At 45.9% G+C, this 17,362-nt stretch overlaps 1 protein-coding gene across 1 annotated transcript in view; it reads left to right on the plus strand.

The window, feature by feature from the left end:
• The first annotated feature begins 1,389 nt into the window (after positions 1 to 1,389).
• Positions 1,390 to 17,362, plus strand: part of TDRP (testis development related protein) — a 53,757-nt gene continuing 37,784 nt past the window's right edge. The window contains 3 exon segments of the mRNA XM_054022937.1: positions 1,390 to 1,446; positions 1,448 to 1,535; positions 1,774 to 1,931. Coding sequence (XP_053878912.1) covers positions 1,390 to 1,446; positions 1,448 to 1,535; positions 1,774 to 1,931 — 303 coding nt within the window.

The raw sequence follows: 17,362 nt of genomic DNA on the forward strand, positions 1-17,362 counted from the left end.
CTATGTGTGGAGACTGTACTGGGTGCTGTCTCTGTGAATGGTTTGTAAGGGGTGCCATCTCTGTGTTTGGGGGGAAGTGATGGGTGGGGTGCTGTGTGTGTGGAGGCTATTGTGAGAAATTCTCTCTGTGTAGATTGCTTTGTGTGTGGAGTGCTATGAAAAGTTGGGGTGTGTTGTAAGGTGCTGTGTGGGGGTAGTGAGAAGTACTCTTGGTGTGGGGGGCCTTGGGAGTTGCTGTCTGGGGGGTGATGGGTGGGGTGCTCTCTGTGCATGGGGTGCTATGAAATGATGAGGTGCTCTCTGTGTGTAGGGTAGCCCAGAGATCTTGTCTGTGTGGCGAGTAATGTGCAGTTGCTCTCTGTGTGGGTGTTGTTATGGGGTGGATTGGTGGGTGGGGTTGCTCTCTGTGTGGGTGGTGTGAGGAGTGGTGTGTAGCCTGCTCACTATGTGCAGTGCTCTGTGTGGAGGTGCTGTGAAGAGGTGGCATGCTGCTGTCTATGCGTGGGAGGTCTGTGTGGGATGCTGTCTGTGTTTGAGGTGATGTGACGAGGTAGGGTGCTCTCTGTGCAGGGTGCTCTATGCATGGGGGTGCTGGAAAGGGGTGAGATCATTGAATCACAGAAGATTAGGGTTGGAAGAGACCTCAGGAGGTCATCTAGTCCAACCCCCTGCTCAAAGCAGGACCAACACCAACTAAATCATCCCAGCCAGGGCTTTGTCAAGCTGGGCCTTAAAAACCTCTAAGGGTGAAGATTCCACCTCCCCCCTAGGTAACTCATTCCAGTGCTTCACCACCCTCCTAGTGAAATAATTTTCCACTGTCTGTGCCAGGTGTTTTCTGTGTTGAGGCTGGTCTAAGGGTGCTTTGAAAGGGTGGGGTCCTCTCTGCAAGGGTGCTGTCAAGGGGTGAGGTGCTGGCTGTGTGGGGGTGGTCTGAGGGTGCTGTGAAAGGGTGTTGCCTGCATGTGGGTACTGTGATGGGGTGGGGTGCTCTGTGCGGCGTGCTGAGTGTGGGATGCTGTGAAGGGGAGGGGTGCTGTCTCTGTGTGTGTGGGGGTGTGTGGTCTGAGGGTATGTGAAGGGGTATGATGCTGTCTGTACAGGGCTCTATCTGTGGGGGTGCTGTGAAAGAGTGTGGTGCTGTTAAGGGCTGGGGTGCTCTCTGGGCAGGGGTGGGGTGCTGGCTGTGTGGGGGTGGTCTGAGGGTGCTGTGAAGGAGTGGGGTGCTGGCTGCGTGCGGCACTCTCTGTATGGGATAGTGTAAAGGGACGGGAGGCTCAATGTGTGGGGGGCACTGGAAAGGGGGCGCTCTCTGTGTGGATGCTCTGGGGCAGCGCGCGCTCGGCAGCGGGCACGTAGAGGGCCGCCCCCCCGGTAGGCCCCGGCGGGATGTCGGAGGCCGGACGGAGCCGCGCTGGTTGCCGTGGTGACCGGAAAGCCCGTGCTCCCCCCGCCCTCTCCCCGCAGCCACTCGCAAACATGGCAGCGGCCGCTCGGCGGCTCCGGGCCGCGGCTCCGGTGGGGGAAGGTCACAGGTGAGAAGGGGACAGAGAGTCGGCGGCATTTCCCTCCCCCTGCCACCGCCTTCCGGCCCCGTCCGCCCCGCGCTCGGACCGCTCCACCGGCCGGGGGCGGGACCTTCCCGGCCGAGCTCCTCGCAGCCGCTGCGACGAGGGGACAGAGCGGCCGGCGGGAGGGGCCCGGGAAGGCGCAGCCCCCTGGTACGGAGCCGGGCACTGGGGCCGCGGAGTCACTCCCTTCCCCCCGTCCCAGGGCTGAGTGAGGCGGAACCCCCACGCCCCAGCATGTGGAAACTCAACAAGAGCAGCAAAGTTCTCCTGGACGATTCTCCCGAGGAGGAAGAGACCCGGCTCCGAGACCCGCCGCCGCCACCTCAGCCAGCAGCCAGCGTCGCCGCCTCCGCCGCGCAGGTAACCGGAGTGGGGACTCGATTAATAACCAGAGTGCCCAGCATCTCGGCACCCCCGTGCGCTCTGGGGGACCCACTCCCCCCGGTCACTTGTCTGTACCCGTTGGGTGGCGAGGCTTGGCGTGACTCGGGAACGACGAGGCATTTGTAGAGTGGGTATAAATTGCTGCTGTTTGCTGGGATTCTGGGTTTCCCTCCTTAAAAACGGTCCTCTAGCAGTGCTGGGACCTGCCACCCTTCATTCCCACGACTTCATACTACAAGATACTTTCTTTCTCCCACCCCAGGCACAGGCACTGCAACTAGTCCATTAAACACAATAAACAAATGATCCCCAAAGGCATAATCCCCATTACATATAAAAGGGGGGTGGAGGGGACTGCGGTTATAGCTGGAGTGTTTTTATACTTAAAGAGAGGCAGCTGTTACTATTATTAAAGTAGACACAATGTTGTTTCAAGACTTTTCGCTGTCAGATATCCCTCAGCACACAAAAGATTGTATAAATACTATAAAGATACATTTACAGGCTGGAGTAAAAGCTGTGTTTGGGTAAGGGAGAGGTATCCGTCAAATGTCAAACAGAACAACTAAAATAGTTACTGATTACATTAGTAATTGTGAGTCTAATGGCTTACCTCTGTTATCAGTTTTGATAAATTCTTTTTTTGCAAGTGCCTTGTAATTATAGCCTTTGATTGAAGTTTAATTTTACTGGATGGGTGTGCCAGCACAGGAGTATACCGAGTTATTCATTCCATAACGCTTGATGTCTTACCATTAGTGTGTAGTCAGAAATTCTTTACCGATATAAATATATAAATTATAATATATGTTATATTAGTGCAGTAATTATAGAGATGTCTGTAAATCAAAATAAGCTATAATTGCCTTTGTTGAAATCAAAACAACTTTGATTGTAGTAAAATATTAAATGTAGTGTAAAACATTTGTTTAGTTAACAAGGATTTCCTTTATTTAAACCTTTTATTATGAGAGAGAGGGAGAAAATGAAATGTCAGAGTATATGTTAATGTTTAAAAATATGGCCAAGGCTGTTTTGGATAAAAAGAATGAGGAGTACTTGTGGCACCTTAGAGACTAACAAATTTATTTGGGCATAAGCTTTCATGGTCTAAAACCCACTTCGTCGGATGCATGCAGTGGAAAGATATATACACACACAAACAGAGAACATGGAAAAAAATGGATGTTGCCATATCAACTCTAATGAGACTAATCAATTAAGGTGGGCTATTTGTCAACTGTTTGAAATGGGCCATCCTGATTATCACTACAAAAGTTTTTTTTCTCCTGCTGATAATATTCCACCTTAATTGAGTAGTCTTGTTAGAGTTGGTATGGCAACACCCATTTTTTCATGTTCTCTGTGTATATATATCTTCCTACTGTATTTTCCACTGCATGCATCCAATGAAGTGGGATTTAGCCCACGAAAGCTTATGCCCAAATAAATTTGTTAGTCTCTAAGGTGCCACAAGTACTGCTGTTCTTTTTGCTGATACAGACTAACATGGTTACTACTCTGAAAGCTGTTTTGGATTAATCTATTTTAATTCTAATGAACTATCTGGATAGAACATCACTCAAAACAAAGATGCTGTATTTTTACAACTCAGTATTTAGATAAGTCTTAAGGAGGATGTATAACATAAGGAAATAAGGTTGTACAACCAATTAGATCGGAGTTGATATGGTTTAGGGCCTGATCATGCACCATTGAGATAAATGCATTTTGCCACTAATTTCTCTAGGACCAGGATCATGCTTCTAACATATAGCTGTGGAGTTGGTTCTGCTTCGGCTATGAATTCTGCTTGAGAGTGATTCAAGCCTCACCCACTAATACTGTGTACCTCCTCACTGCACAGCCTGGCTAATCATGCTGTACATAGCATAAATATTTGGCCCCGATCAAAGAGTTAGCTCAACAAGAACTAGGAGCCAGGATCTCTTCAATTATCTGAATGTATGTATCTGAATGTATCACAAAACTAATATTTGTTTGCATGCTTGTAAGTAAATGAGAGAGCTCAGTATTGTTTTTTGGCATAGACTTACTTTTCATGGGACAAAATAGATCCCCTTAATGTGATCATTATTCCTTTTCCTTGAATGTACATTTTCTTTTGCTAATCTTCTAGTTTCTTAAGAGAAAATCAATAATTTCAGGTTGTGTTATGAGAACATTTCAATCTCACTTTGAATTTGTGATATATTGTCTTCCCCAAGCATTAAAATCAGATATCTATATTTTTATAAGTCAAGTCTAATAGGATTTTCAAAGACTTCTGGCATACAGTTTACATAATTAGTGTTAAAACATTTATAACTATTATAGTTTCTTACTTTTAAAAATAATTTGAAATAACATCTATGTTGTCAGAGATAGAGCTGGTCAGAACATTTTTAGACCAAATGAAATCTTGTAAAAATATGCTTTTTGCTGAAGCCGAAATATTTTGCAAATATATATCACTTTTTCAAAAGAGATATATATTTGCATTTTGGGGAGAGAGCTCAAGCTTTTGCTGTATAGACTGGTGGTTGTGGGAGATTGGGAATCAGAGTTCTTACTCTGCTTGCTTCAGAGTGATCTGAAACTGCTTTGAATCATCCAGAGCAGGGTCTTGAATCTGGGTCTCCTACACCACTGGTTAGTGCCCTAACTGCCATACTATAGCAGCTAAAAGGTATGATTCCCTGTTTGCTTGTACATACATGCATTTTCTTTGCTAACCTTCTGACTATGTACATAGGGAGTCTGGTGGGTGTAGTTAGATGGCTGGCCTGAGCCGTCTTCCATGCTGCCACAGCCACACTGCAATTTTATCCTGCTATCTTGAGCAGAGCTAGCATGTGCCCCTGAATTGGAACCGTAGCTTCTGTGTAGACATACCCTTAACAGACACCAACCTAACCCTATCTTCCCAAGTCAAAAGGCTCAGGTTTTGATCAGAAAATGGACATTTTGACACCATTTTCACAAAAATGTTGAAAAGATTTTCATTCCAATGCAATTTCAAAAGTTTTCTAAAACAGAATCATCATCCTTGAGCTACCTGAAGATGGAAGCGTCTGCATAACACAAAGGTGGGTTTGGTTGTTGACGCTGTTTAAAACTGTTTCCTGAGAGTGAAACGACAGACAAACTCTGAAAGATTAGTCAGACAATAAATTTGACTTCATGTACTTTTTACTAGACAATTTTTCCTTAAATCACAAAAATGCCTTTAATTATGTGTATAAACCCCTTTGCGCACAAAATGTACTTTGTTGGCTAAAGTAAGAATTAATGCACGAGTAGATTTTAAATAAAACTAAAGAGCACAAGTATTTAGTAAAATCTAATGTACGTTCCTTAACTTTTTACTGTGTTTTCAAAGAGCTTTTCAACTTTGCATGATGAATATAAATTTACTTTGTAAGATACTCATTGTGATTCAAGTTGTCAATTGTCTGTACTTGAAAATATGTTTTGTACTTTTGTAGGACTTAATGCGTTGGCATTCATATTGAGTAAGTGCTCATTGACTTAAGTTCTTATGTATGTTTAATATTTTTAAAAGTATAGTATATATCAAATGAAACTTTAAGAAGTCAGTGATGTGTCAATATGATATGCAACTCTATACATGAGATGTTGTTGACTGTTTTAGTAAGATAGCTGATTACATATTGGCGGGAGGGAGAATTGAACTAAATTTTCATTCTTAAATTAAAGGAAGAAAATAAAGACAATATAAAATACTGGAGTTCCTCTTCCTTGACCTGTTCTCATTTGATCTTAATTTCTATTATATTCAAATAGAAAGAAATGCAGAGACTTGTTTCATGTTAATTACAGTTTAGACCTGCTCACTGAACATTTCAAAGCTGGGCTCTACAGAAATGTAGTTATCTTTTTAATTAATGTGTTTAAAAGTCTTTGGTACAGTTTTGACACAAGCTTTCATGTTAAATTAATAAAACTCAGACAGGCCCTGAAGGAGTGGATAAGAAATCAGTAAAGCTTTCAGATGTATATTAGTGAAATAAATCAAATAAGGGCAATGACATCAGTTTTTGATGTTAAGGATCAAGAAACAGTAAAGCTCCGTGAACAGCTTGGCTAAGTTGACTGAATTGGAGAATGAGGTCTTGGTCTTTTCGCTTCAGAGAAGAGATTCTGCTAACAGGCACATTCTGATTTGGACTGTAAGCCAGACATATTTCTACTTTAATTTCATTCCTGGTTCTTCATTTAGAGATTTGGGATACCCTACTAAAAGTCAGAAATGGACTAAAGTATTAGTATTTCAATTTTGTTTATAATTAAATCAAATTATTTTTGTTAAGTGAAAGCAGTAAATGTTCATCCAACTAGCTTCTCCCCTTCACTTTCCATTTCCTCAAATTATGTCGCTTACAACGTTGCCTCTTTCCTGTCTTTGCAATTGCATCGTGGGTCTCCTCCATTCTAGCTTCAGTCTTCTCCACTTCAGCAAAACTTCTCTTGACAAGTTCTTCAATAACCTTTTCCTGGCCAAAATCGAAGTCTTCTATTCCATCCTTATCATTCTTGAACTCTACTGGTTTTGACTCTGTCAGTTGTACATATTTTCTTGAAACATTGTTTTTCCTTGGCTTTCATGACTGTCCTTTCATGGTTCTCCTCCTACTTCTCTGATCCCTCCTTCAGCAACTCTTTAAGTCCTCCTTCTTACTCCAGCTCCCCACAAAGGTCCTACAGAGTTCTTTTTCTGTCCCGTTCTCTCCTCCTTTTACACCTTCTGTCTGGATGACCCTATTTGCTCATATTGTTTCTATTACCATCTTTACATTGATGACTTGTAGGTCAGGAAAAGAGAGGTAGATCAGTCTACTTCTGTCCAATCCTGCCTATTATTCTTTCTCTTTGAAATCACTGCCAAAAACAAACAAAAAAACCTCTTTCTCTGTATCCCCAAACCTCTACTTTCTGCTTTCTCCCACAGTAGTCAATATCACTGTCCTTACTGTCCTCTGTTGTATTTGACTTCTTCCTTTCTTTACACTGCACAGTTCATCTGTGTCCAAATCTTGTTGCGTCTTACTCCGTAACATCTCTAAACTCTGCCTTTTTCTTTTTGTCCAAACAACTGAAACTCTTCTGCAGGCCCTTATCTCCCATCCTGATTACTGTAACCACCCCCTCTCTGGCCTCCCTAATGCCTACATTGCTCCCCTCTAGTCCATAAAAATCACAGCTATTGACAATGAGGCCATATCTACACTACAAAGTTTTGCTGACACTAGTTATGTTGGCATGCAGCCGCCAAAGTTAGTATATTGCTTGTGCACAGGCATACTTGACTCCTTTCGTTGGCATTGTGCATACCCACCAGGAGTGCTGTGTTGATGCAGAGTGTGGTGCACCATGGATAGGTATCCCAGTGTGAAACTATTCAGTGCAATGTCTTTTGAGTAGTTTTGGCAATGCATGGTGGGACAGAACTGAGTCACACAGGGGTGACTGGGAGCGAAGGGTCAACTTCCTATAATGCAGTGTTCTTCATCCCATAATATCTCTGTTCCATAATATTTGTGCCTATTTTCAAATTCCTATGAATCTGCGCAAGACTTGTCGCTGCCTGCCATCTCTGGTAGAAGCATGTAGCCTGCACAAATCTGCACTATTGTCATGAGCATTGCAAGCACAGGATGTACGATTCTCTGGTATTTGCAGAGCTTCAAGAAGAACTGCAGGGAACATGATGGCAGTTGTTTTGTTTTGCTGTGGGACCTGGTGAGAATTATTTCAAGGTTATTGGTGTCAAGTATCAGAGGGGTAGCCGTGTTAGTCTGAATCTGTAAAAAGCAACAGAGGGTCCTGTGGCACCTTTGAGACTAACAGAAGTATTGGGAGCATAAGCTTTCATGGGTAAGAACCTCACTTCTTCAGATGCAAGGCTATTGGTGGCGTTCATGGAGCAGCTGGAAATGGTGGAGTGCTTCTTCTGGGCCCAAGAAACGAACACTGACTGGTGGAATCTCATCATAGTGCAGGTTTGGGATGATGAGTAGTGGCTGCAGAATTTTCGGATGCTCAAGGCCACATTCCTGGATCAGTGTACTGAGCTCACCCCAGCCATCCAATGCAGGGACACCAAACTGAGAGCTGCATTGACAGTGGAGAAATGAGTAGCAATCACACTAGGGAAACTTGCAATGCCAGATTGCTACTTGTTCATGGAAAGTCATTTTGGAGTGGGCAAATCCACCGGGGGGCTTGTCATGCAAGTGTGTAGAGCCATTAATTATCTCCTGCTATGCAGGACTGTGATTCTCAGCAATGTGCTGGATGTAGTGGATGGCTTTGTATCTATGGGGTTCCTGAACTGTGGTGGAGCAGTTGATAGCATACACATCCCTTTTTTGGCCCCAGAGCATCTTGCCATAGAGTTCCTCAACAGAAAGGGCTACTTTTTCATAGTTATGCAAGTGTTGGTGGCTCACTGTGCATGCTTCACTGACATTAGCGTTCACTAGTCAGACAATGTACATGATGCTCATGTCTTTAACAACACAGGCCTGTTCAGAAAGCTACAAACAGGGACTTTTCCCCCCAACCTGTGGATTACCACTGGCAATGTTAGAATGCCAAAAGCGATCCTGCGGGTTCAGCCTACCCCTCACTCTTCTAGCTCATGAAGCTGTACACCGGCCATTTCAACAGGACTGAGGAAAGATTCAGCTACTGGTTCAGCAGGTGCAGAATGACAATTGAATGTGCTTTTGGTAGATTGAAAGGGCACTGGTGTTGTTTACTCACCAGATTGGATCTCAGTGTGAGAAATATCCCAATGATTATAGCTGCCTGTTGTGTCTTGCTTAATATCTATGAAGCGAAGGGGGAAAGGTTGCCGCAGGGTGGAGGGCAGAGGTGGACTGGCTGTCGGCTGTGTTTGAACAGCCAGACACAAGGGCTATTAGAAGAACTTAGCACAGAGCTATGTTGCTCAGAGAGACTTTGAAGGAGAGCTTTAACAGTAAGCCACATTAATGTGCTGCAGTGTACTGTGCTCAACCTGGTGCTGCAGTTTGGGGGCCTGCTAGGAATTGTGTGGTGCTAGATGCCTATCTGTGCATCTATCACTAACAGTGGACCTATTAATATTGGGGTGCTTGCTGTGTGTTTATAATGTCTGCACTGTTTGGCACTAATATTATGGATTGTGAGTGTACAAGACCACAACTGTCACTGCAAGCAGGATTTATATACCATGTGTTGTAAACTAACAATGATGAATAACTTTCAAAACAAAAAAGTTGTATTTACTTACAAAAAACAGCTCCAAAAATACCCGAAGAACTTGCAAGTAAACACATTTTAATTTAAAAAAATTGAACCTTAATAAATGAAAAGAGGAAGGAATACTGATCTCCACTATAGCTACACATACATCAACTGTGGTTCTAACAGATCAGTATAGTGAAGTGGTGGTTGTCCATGTTTGCCCAGGTGTAGAGTGGTAGGGGTAGGCATGCGGGCGCTGAGGCCATGTGGAATGCTGAGGTGGCATGTAGGGAGGTACTATGCTGCAGTTCTTCACAGACTGCAATGGGAGTCGAGCCCAGGATTGTTGAACTTGAATGTCCACAAGAGTCTGCAGCATCTTAGGGTATGTCTACACTACGAAATTAGTTCGAATTTATAGAAGCCGGTTTTATTGAAATCGGTTGTATACAGCCGATTGTGTGTGTCCACACAATAAAATGCTCTAGGTGCTCCAGTCGGCGGACCGCGTCCACAGTACAAGTCTAGCGTCGACTTCCGGAGCATTGCACTATGGGTAGCTATCCCACAGCTATCCCACAGTTCCTGCAGTCTCCGCCGCCCCTTTGAATTCTGGGTTGAGATCCCAATGCCCGGATGATGCAAAACAGTGTCACGGGCGGTTCTGGGTACATGTCGTCAGGCCCCTCCCTCCCCCGTCACAGCAACGGCAGACAATAGATTCGCGCCTTTTTACCTGGGTTACCTGGGTTACCTGTGCAGACAACATGGAGCCCGCTCAGCTCAGCTGAGCTCACCGTCACCATATGTCCTCTGGGTGCCGGCAGACGTGGGACTGCATTGCTACACAGCAGCAGCTGCTAACTGCCTTTTGGCGGTAGACGGTGCAGTAGACTGGTAGCCTTCATCGGCGATCTGGGTGCTGGCAGCCGTGGGGCTTGCCTTTTGGCAGTAAATGGTGTATTACGACTGTTAGCTGTCCTATTGCAAGTCGGGTCATCGTACGTTAGCAGAGTCTTTCCTGAGCAGCCGATTGTGCAATAGGCCTGAAGACCATCGTCATACACCGCCCCGTATTTGCTGCCAAGCACCCAGAAAGATGCCGAGGGCTATCAATCACGCTGCACCGTCGTCTTAAGATGTAAAAAATAGATTTGCTCTGTATTCATTTGCTTCCCCCTCCCTCCATCAAATCAACGGCCTGCTAAACCCAGGGTTTTCAGTTTAATCTTTGGGGGGGACCATTCTGTGACAGTTGTTTGTGTCTCTCCCTGATGCACAGCCACCGTTCTTGATTTTAATTCCCTGTGCCTGTACGCCATGTCGTCACTCGGCCCCCCTCCCTCCTTCCCCTAGTCCGTCAGATACTACGTTTGCGCCACAGCTCAGAGAGCCGAGAAGCGGTTCGCGCCTTTTCTTTGAATTCTGGGTTGAGATCCCAATGCCCGGATGATGCAAAACAGTGTCGCGGGCGGTTCTGGGTACATGTCGTCAGGCCCCTCCCCCCTCGTCACAGCAACGGCAGACAATAGATTCGCGCCTTTTTACCTGGGTTACCTGTGCAGACAACATACCACGGCAAGCATGGAGCCCGCTCAGCTCAGCTGAGCTCACCGTCACCATATGTCCTCTGGGTGCCGGCAGACGTGGGACTGCATTGCTACACAGCAGCAGCTGCTAACTGCCTTTTGGCGGTAGACGGTGTAGCATGAGTGATAGTCGTGGGGCTGGCAGCCGTAGGGCTGCATTGCACCAGCCCCTTGCAGGAGATGGTATATTATGACTGGTACCCATCATCGTCATACTGGTATGGCTGTCAATCATGGCCACCTGGGCAGACATGCTACTGTTTTGATGATGATGGTTACCAGTCGTAATATACTATTTTCTGCCAATTGCCCAGTATTGTCTGCTAAGCACCCAGAAGAGGCCGAGGGCGATGCTGGGTGCTGGCGGACGTGGGGCTGGCAGACGTGGGGCTTTTTGCAGATGATGGTATATTATGATTGGTACCCATCGTCATCATACTGGAGAGGCTATCACTCATGCTGCACCGTCGGCTGCCACCTTAAGATGTAAAAAATAGATTTGTTCTGTATTCATTTGCTTCCCCTTCCTCCGTGAAATCAATGGCCTGCTAAGCCCAGGGTTTCCAGTTTAATCTTTGGGGGGACCATTCTGTGTGACAGTTGTTTGTGTTTCTCCCTGTTCCTGTACCTGTACGCCATGTCGTCACTCGGCCCTCCCTCCCGCCCTCCCGCCCTCCCTCCTTCTCCTGGTCCATCAGATACTACTTTCGCGCCTTTTTTCTGACCAGGCGCCATAGCTAGCACTGGGATCATGGAGCCCGCTCAGATCACCGCGGCAATTATGAGCACTATGAACACCACGCGCATTGTCCTGGAGTATATGCAGAGCCAGGACATGCCAAGGCGAAACCCGGACCAGGCGAGGAGGCGATTGCAGCGCGGCGACGAGAGTGATGAGGAAATTGACATGGACATAGACCTCTCACAAGGCACAGGCCCCAGCAATGTGGAAATCATGGTGTCACTGGGGCAGGTTGATGCCGTGGAACGCTGATTCTGGGCCCGGGAAACAAGCACAGACTGGTGGGACCGCATCGTGCTGCAGGTATGGGACAATTCCCAGTGGCTGCGAAACTTTCGCATGCGTAAGGGCACTTTCATGGAACTTTGTGACTTGCTTTCCCCTGCCCTGAAACGCCAGGATACCAAGATGAGAGCAGCCCTCACAGTTGAGAAGCGAGTGGCGATAGCCCTGTGGAAGCTTGCAACGCCAGACAGCTACCGGTCAGTCGGGAATCAATTTGGAGTGGGCAAATCTACGGTGGGGGCTGCTGTGATCCAATTTGCCAGGGCAATGAAAGACCTGGTGATAGCAAGAGTAGTGACTCTGGGCAACGTGCAGTCAATAGTGGATGGTTTTGCTGAAATGGGATTCCCAAACTGTGGCGGGGCCATAGACGGAACCCATATCCCTATCTTGTCACCGGAGCACCAAGCCACCGACTACGTAAACCGCAAGGGGTACTTTTCAATGCTGCTGCAAGCCCTGGTGGATCACAAGGGACGTTTCACCAACATCAACGTGGGATGGCCGGGAAAGGTACATGATGCTTGCGTCTTCAGGAACTCTGCTCTGTTTCAAAAGCTGGAGGAAGGGACTTTCTTCCCGGACCAGAAAGTGACCGTTGGGGATGTTGAAATGCCTATCGTGATCCTTGGGGACCCAGCCTACCCCTTAATGCCATGGCTCATGAAGCCATACACAGGCAGCCTGGACAGGAGTCAGGACCTGTTCAACTACAGGCTGAGCAAGTGCCGAATGGTGGTGGAATGTGCATTTGGCCGTTTAAAAGCAAGCTGGCGCAGCTTACTGACTCGCTCAGACCTCAGCGAAAAGAATATCCCCATTGTTATTGCTGCTTGCTGTGCGCTCCACAATATCTGTGAGAGTAAGGGGGAGACCTTTATGGCGGGGTGGGAGGTTGAGGCAACTCGCCTGGCCACTGATTACGCGCAGCCAGACACCAGGGCGGTTAGAGGAGCACAGCAGGGCGCGGTGCGCATCAGAGAAGCTTTGAAAACGAGTTTTGTGACTGGCCAGGCTACTGTGTGAAACTTCTGTTTGTTTCTCCTTGATGAACCCTCCAACACCCCCCCCCCGACCCGGTTCACTCTACTTCCCTGTAAACCAACCACCCCACCCCACCCTCCCCTCCCGCTTGCAGAGGCAATAAAGTCATTGTTTTTTCACATTCATGCATTCTTTATTAGTTCCTTACAGAGGTAGGGGGATAATTGCCAAGGTAGCCTGGGATGGGTGGGGGAGGAGGGATGGAAAAGGACACACTGTATTTTAAAACTTTAACTCTTATTGAAGGCCAGCCTTCTGATGCTTGGGTGATCATCTGGGGTGGAGTGACTGGGTGGACGGAGGCCCCCCCACCGTGTTCTTGGGCGTCTTGGTGAGGAGGCTATGGAACTTGGGGAGGAGGGCTGTTGGTTACACAGGGGCTGTAGTGGCGGTCTCTGCTCCTGCTGCCTTTCCTGCAGCTCAACCATACGCTGGAGCATATCAGTTTGATGCTCCAGCAGACGGAGCATTGCCTCTTGCCGTCTGTCTGCAAGCTGACGCCACCTATCGTCTTCAGCCCGCCACTTGCTCTGTTCATCCCGCGATTCAGCCCGCCACCTCTCCTCTCGTTCATATTGGGCTTTTCTCATCTCCGACATTGACTGCCTCCACGCATTCTGCTGTGCTCTATCAGCGTGGGCGGACATCTGCAGCTCCGTGAACATATCGTCCCTCGTCCTACGTTTTCTCTTTCTAATGTTCACGAGCCTCTGCGAAGGAGAAACATTTGCAGCTGGTGGAGGAGAAGGGAGAGGTGGTTAAAAAAGACACATTTTAGAGAACAATGGGTACACTCTTTCATTACAAGGTCGCATATTTTGGCTTGCAGGCAGCCATCGTAGGCCACAGTGTTTTGGCTTTTTTAACCTTCTTAACATGCGGGAAAGGTTGCAAACAGCAGCGCATTTCCCATATCAAGGATGAATTGGGTTGTCCATTTAAAATGGGGTTTCAATGTAAAAGGAGGGGGCTGCGGTTTCCCGGTTAACATGAGGCACAAACACAAGTAACCCCCCCCCCCCCCCCCCACACACACACGATTCTCTGGGATGATCACTTCACCCCTCCCCCCACCGCGTGGTTAACAGCGGGGAACATTTCTGGTCAGAAGAGCAGGAACGGGCGCCTCTGAATGTCCCCTTAATAAAATCACCCCATTACAACCAGGAGAGCTTTCTGGAGATGTCCCTGGAGGATTTCCGCTCCATCCCCATACACGTTAACAGACTTTTCCAGTAGATGTACTGGCCGCGATTGCCAGGGCAAAGTAATCATTAAACACGCTTGCTTTTTTTTTTTGTAATGTTTACAAATATTTACAAAGTTACACTCACCAGAGGTCTCCTGTGTGACCTGAGGGTCTTGGGTGAGTTCGGGGGTTACTGGTTCCAGGTCCAGGGTCACAAACATATCCTGGCTGTTGGGGAAACCGGTTTCTCCGCTTCCTTGCTGCTGTGAGCTACCTACAGTACCTCCATCGTCATCTTCCTCGTTCCCCGAACCGTCTTCCCTGTGTGTTTCTCCAGTGAGAGAGTCATAGCACACGGTTGGGGTAGTGGTGGCTGCACCCCCTAGGATCGCATGCAGCTCCGTGTAGTAGCGGCAAGTTTGCGGCTCTGCCCCGGACCTTCCGTTTGCTTCTCTGGCTTTGTGGTAAGCTTGCCGTAGCTCCTTAATTTTCACGCGGTACTGCTGTGTGTCCCTGTTATGGCCTCGGTCCTTCATGGCCTTGGAGATCTTTTCTAATACTTTTCCATTTCTTTTACTGCTACGGAGTTCAGCTATCACTGCTTCATCTCCCCATATGGCGAGCAGATCTCGTACCTCCCGTTCGGTCCATGCTGGAGCTCTTTTGCGATCCTGGGAGGACTCCATCACGGTTACCTGTGCTGATGAGCTCTGCGTGGTCACCTGTGCTCTCCACGCTGGGCAAACAGGAAATGAAATTCAAACCTTCGCGGGTCTTTTCCTGTCTACCTGGTCAGTGCATCTGAGTTGAGAGTGCTGTCCAGAGCGGTCACAATGAAGCACTGTGGGATAGCTCCCGGAGGCCAATAACATCGAATTCCGTCCACACTACCCCAATTCCGACCCGCAAAGGCCGGTTTTATCGCTAATCCCCTCGTCGGAGGTGGTGTAAAGAAACCGGTTTAAAGGACCCTTTAAATCGAAAGAAAGGGCTTCGTTGTGTGGACGTGTCCAGGCTTAATTCGGTTTAACGCTCCTAAAGTCGACCTAAACCCGTAGTGTAGACCAGGTCTGAGTTTGTTGATGGAGAAGCTCCATTATGTCTCAGTGAATCTCTCTTCCTCCTGTGCCCCACATCCCTCTTATCTGGGTCAGTCATTCCACTGGTGTGGAGAGGTACCCCTCAAGGCCTCACTGGCCACAGCTGGCTTCCCCTGCTTCATTACATTAAGTTCAAGGCCCCTCATAACTCTGCTCCTCCATACTGGTTAGCTCTTGTCTCTTGTCATGTCATTTCGTGTGCCACCTCTGCTCTGCTCCCAGGCATGCCAATGTCAGCTTTTCACAGAAATACTTCCACACTGGCCTTTATGCATGGAATGCTCTCTGTTAACTGATCCATAAAGCCACTATCCTCTTCTCCTTCAGTTCTCTCCTCAAGATCCCCCTCCGCTATTCTGCCCATAAGAAATCAGGTAATTAATGTCTTTCTGTATGTTTGAACAGTGCATATTGTTTGGGGCCTCTTGGTGCTATTGTAATACATATACAATAATGACTTAGAGGAGGTAAATTAAAATATCCAGTTTATGAAAGAGAATTAAGCTTTTTCATCTGGGTTAAACTTTTAATCATTTGAGGATTCAGTAGAAGAAGATGGTTTAAAATAAAAAATGAAGTTAGTAAAAGAGTAAAAACCTTTTGCCAATAATTGCACACTCAAGTTACAGATTCCCTTATGGAGACTAATTAAACAAAACTAGTGAATGAATTCTGCAGCAAATAAATAGCGTCTGATCTTCTGGTCCTTACTTAGATAAAACTCCCAAAGAGTTCAATGGGAGCTTTGCCTGAGAAAGGACTACAGTATTAGGCCTAATACAGAAGTACAGTACAAATAGGCCTATGTTAACACCAAAATTGGTATTAAAAGCAACATACCATACATACCTTTATTATTTGATAATAAAGTAAATGCTAAATCTCCAAAACAGTGTGTTCAGCTTCAACATTTGAAAACTTCTTTTCAGATGCTAAACTGGCATATGTTGCCAGAACTGATGGGGGAGAACTTTTGAGTTTTCAGATGTAGTGTTTATGTCCTGTCAAAATGCCTCTGGGTGCTTATAAATATAGGCGTCAAATACTGTGTTCTTTCAAAATGGTGTGACTGCATTCTCAGTTTTGGAGGGCTTATTTTCTGGATCAGGAGGCATGTAACAAATATGCACTTTACTGTGTGGGTGAGATGTCACCTTTTAGGTAGAGCATGGCTAAAAAATGTGGATGAAACCGTATTCCCTCAAAAATGTTGTTTGGTAAATCAAAATGTTTCAGAATTTCCATTCCGCAAAATATTTTTATATTTTTACTTTTTATCCTAATTTGAAATGTCAGAATTTCCAGCATCGTGGACATTCCTTTTTCTGACCAGCTATACTTTTAGGTTTGTATGGTTCAATGGTGTTCCTTTTTAAAAAACATTCTATAATGAGAAAAGTCTAAATAACATGATCTTTTGGACCTAACTCCACTTAAGAAGGTTGAGGTGGCTCAGTATGGAGGTACACAAAATAATGGGAAGAATTAAAATATTTAATAAAAAGAAACACCTCATGTTGGTGGAAAAAGTCTGTCAAATGATATCACAACCAATGTTGGCATTCAGGTAAAACGTTCACAATATTTCACATAAAGTATTAAACCTGTGGAATTAGTGCCCAAATAAGGGCATTTAAGCAAATAGTTTCAACGAATTTGAGACTCCTAGATGCTTTTGTTAAGAAAGAGTGAACCAAAGGATTCAGCAACCAAGCAGGAAAATGCAGAAGAGATATCCTTAAAGGAATTGTATATTCCAATTCAGTAGTTCTCAACTTGTGGTCCTTGAAGCATTTTCTGATCACAACGTGCTGCTCCTCTCTTGTTTGCATCTGCTAAACAGCATTTGAAAAGTTTTTAAAATACATTAAATACTTCTTACAGTTAATATTCTTACTTGTGGTAATGACAATAAAGTTACACAATTGTGAATGGGAAAGGAGGTGGTTCGTGCAATCTGGAATGAAAGAGGTGGTAGTCCATGAAACGCTCTCTATTAAAATGTGGTCAACATATGAAAGAGTTTTTGTGAGCATCTGTGCTCGATCACCTTTTCCCCCTCCAACAGTCCTTTCGCGGTTTTTCCTCACAGTAAGGTGATAAAGTAATCCTTGAAGATGAAACATCAATCTCATTGTCAGCAATGAAACAATAACAGTAATGTGATGGTCTGGGGATTGGAAGATGTTTGCAGTTGTGTTGTC

Source organism: Malaclemys terrapin, chromosome 3 (assembly GCF_027887155.1).
Source record: "Malaclemys terrapin pileata isolate rMalTer1 chromosome 3, rMalTer1.hap1, whole genome shotgun sequence".
Taxonomy (NCBI): Eukaryota; Metazoa; Chordata; order Testudines; family Emydidae; genus Malaclemys; species Malaclemys terrapin.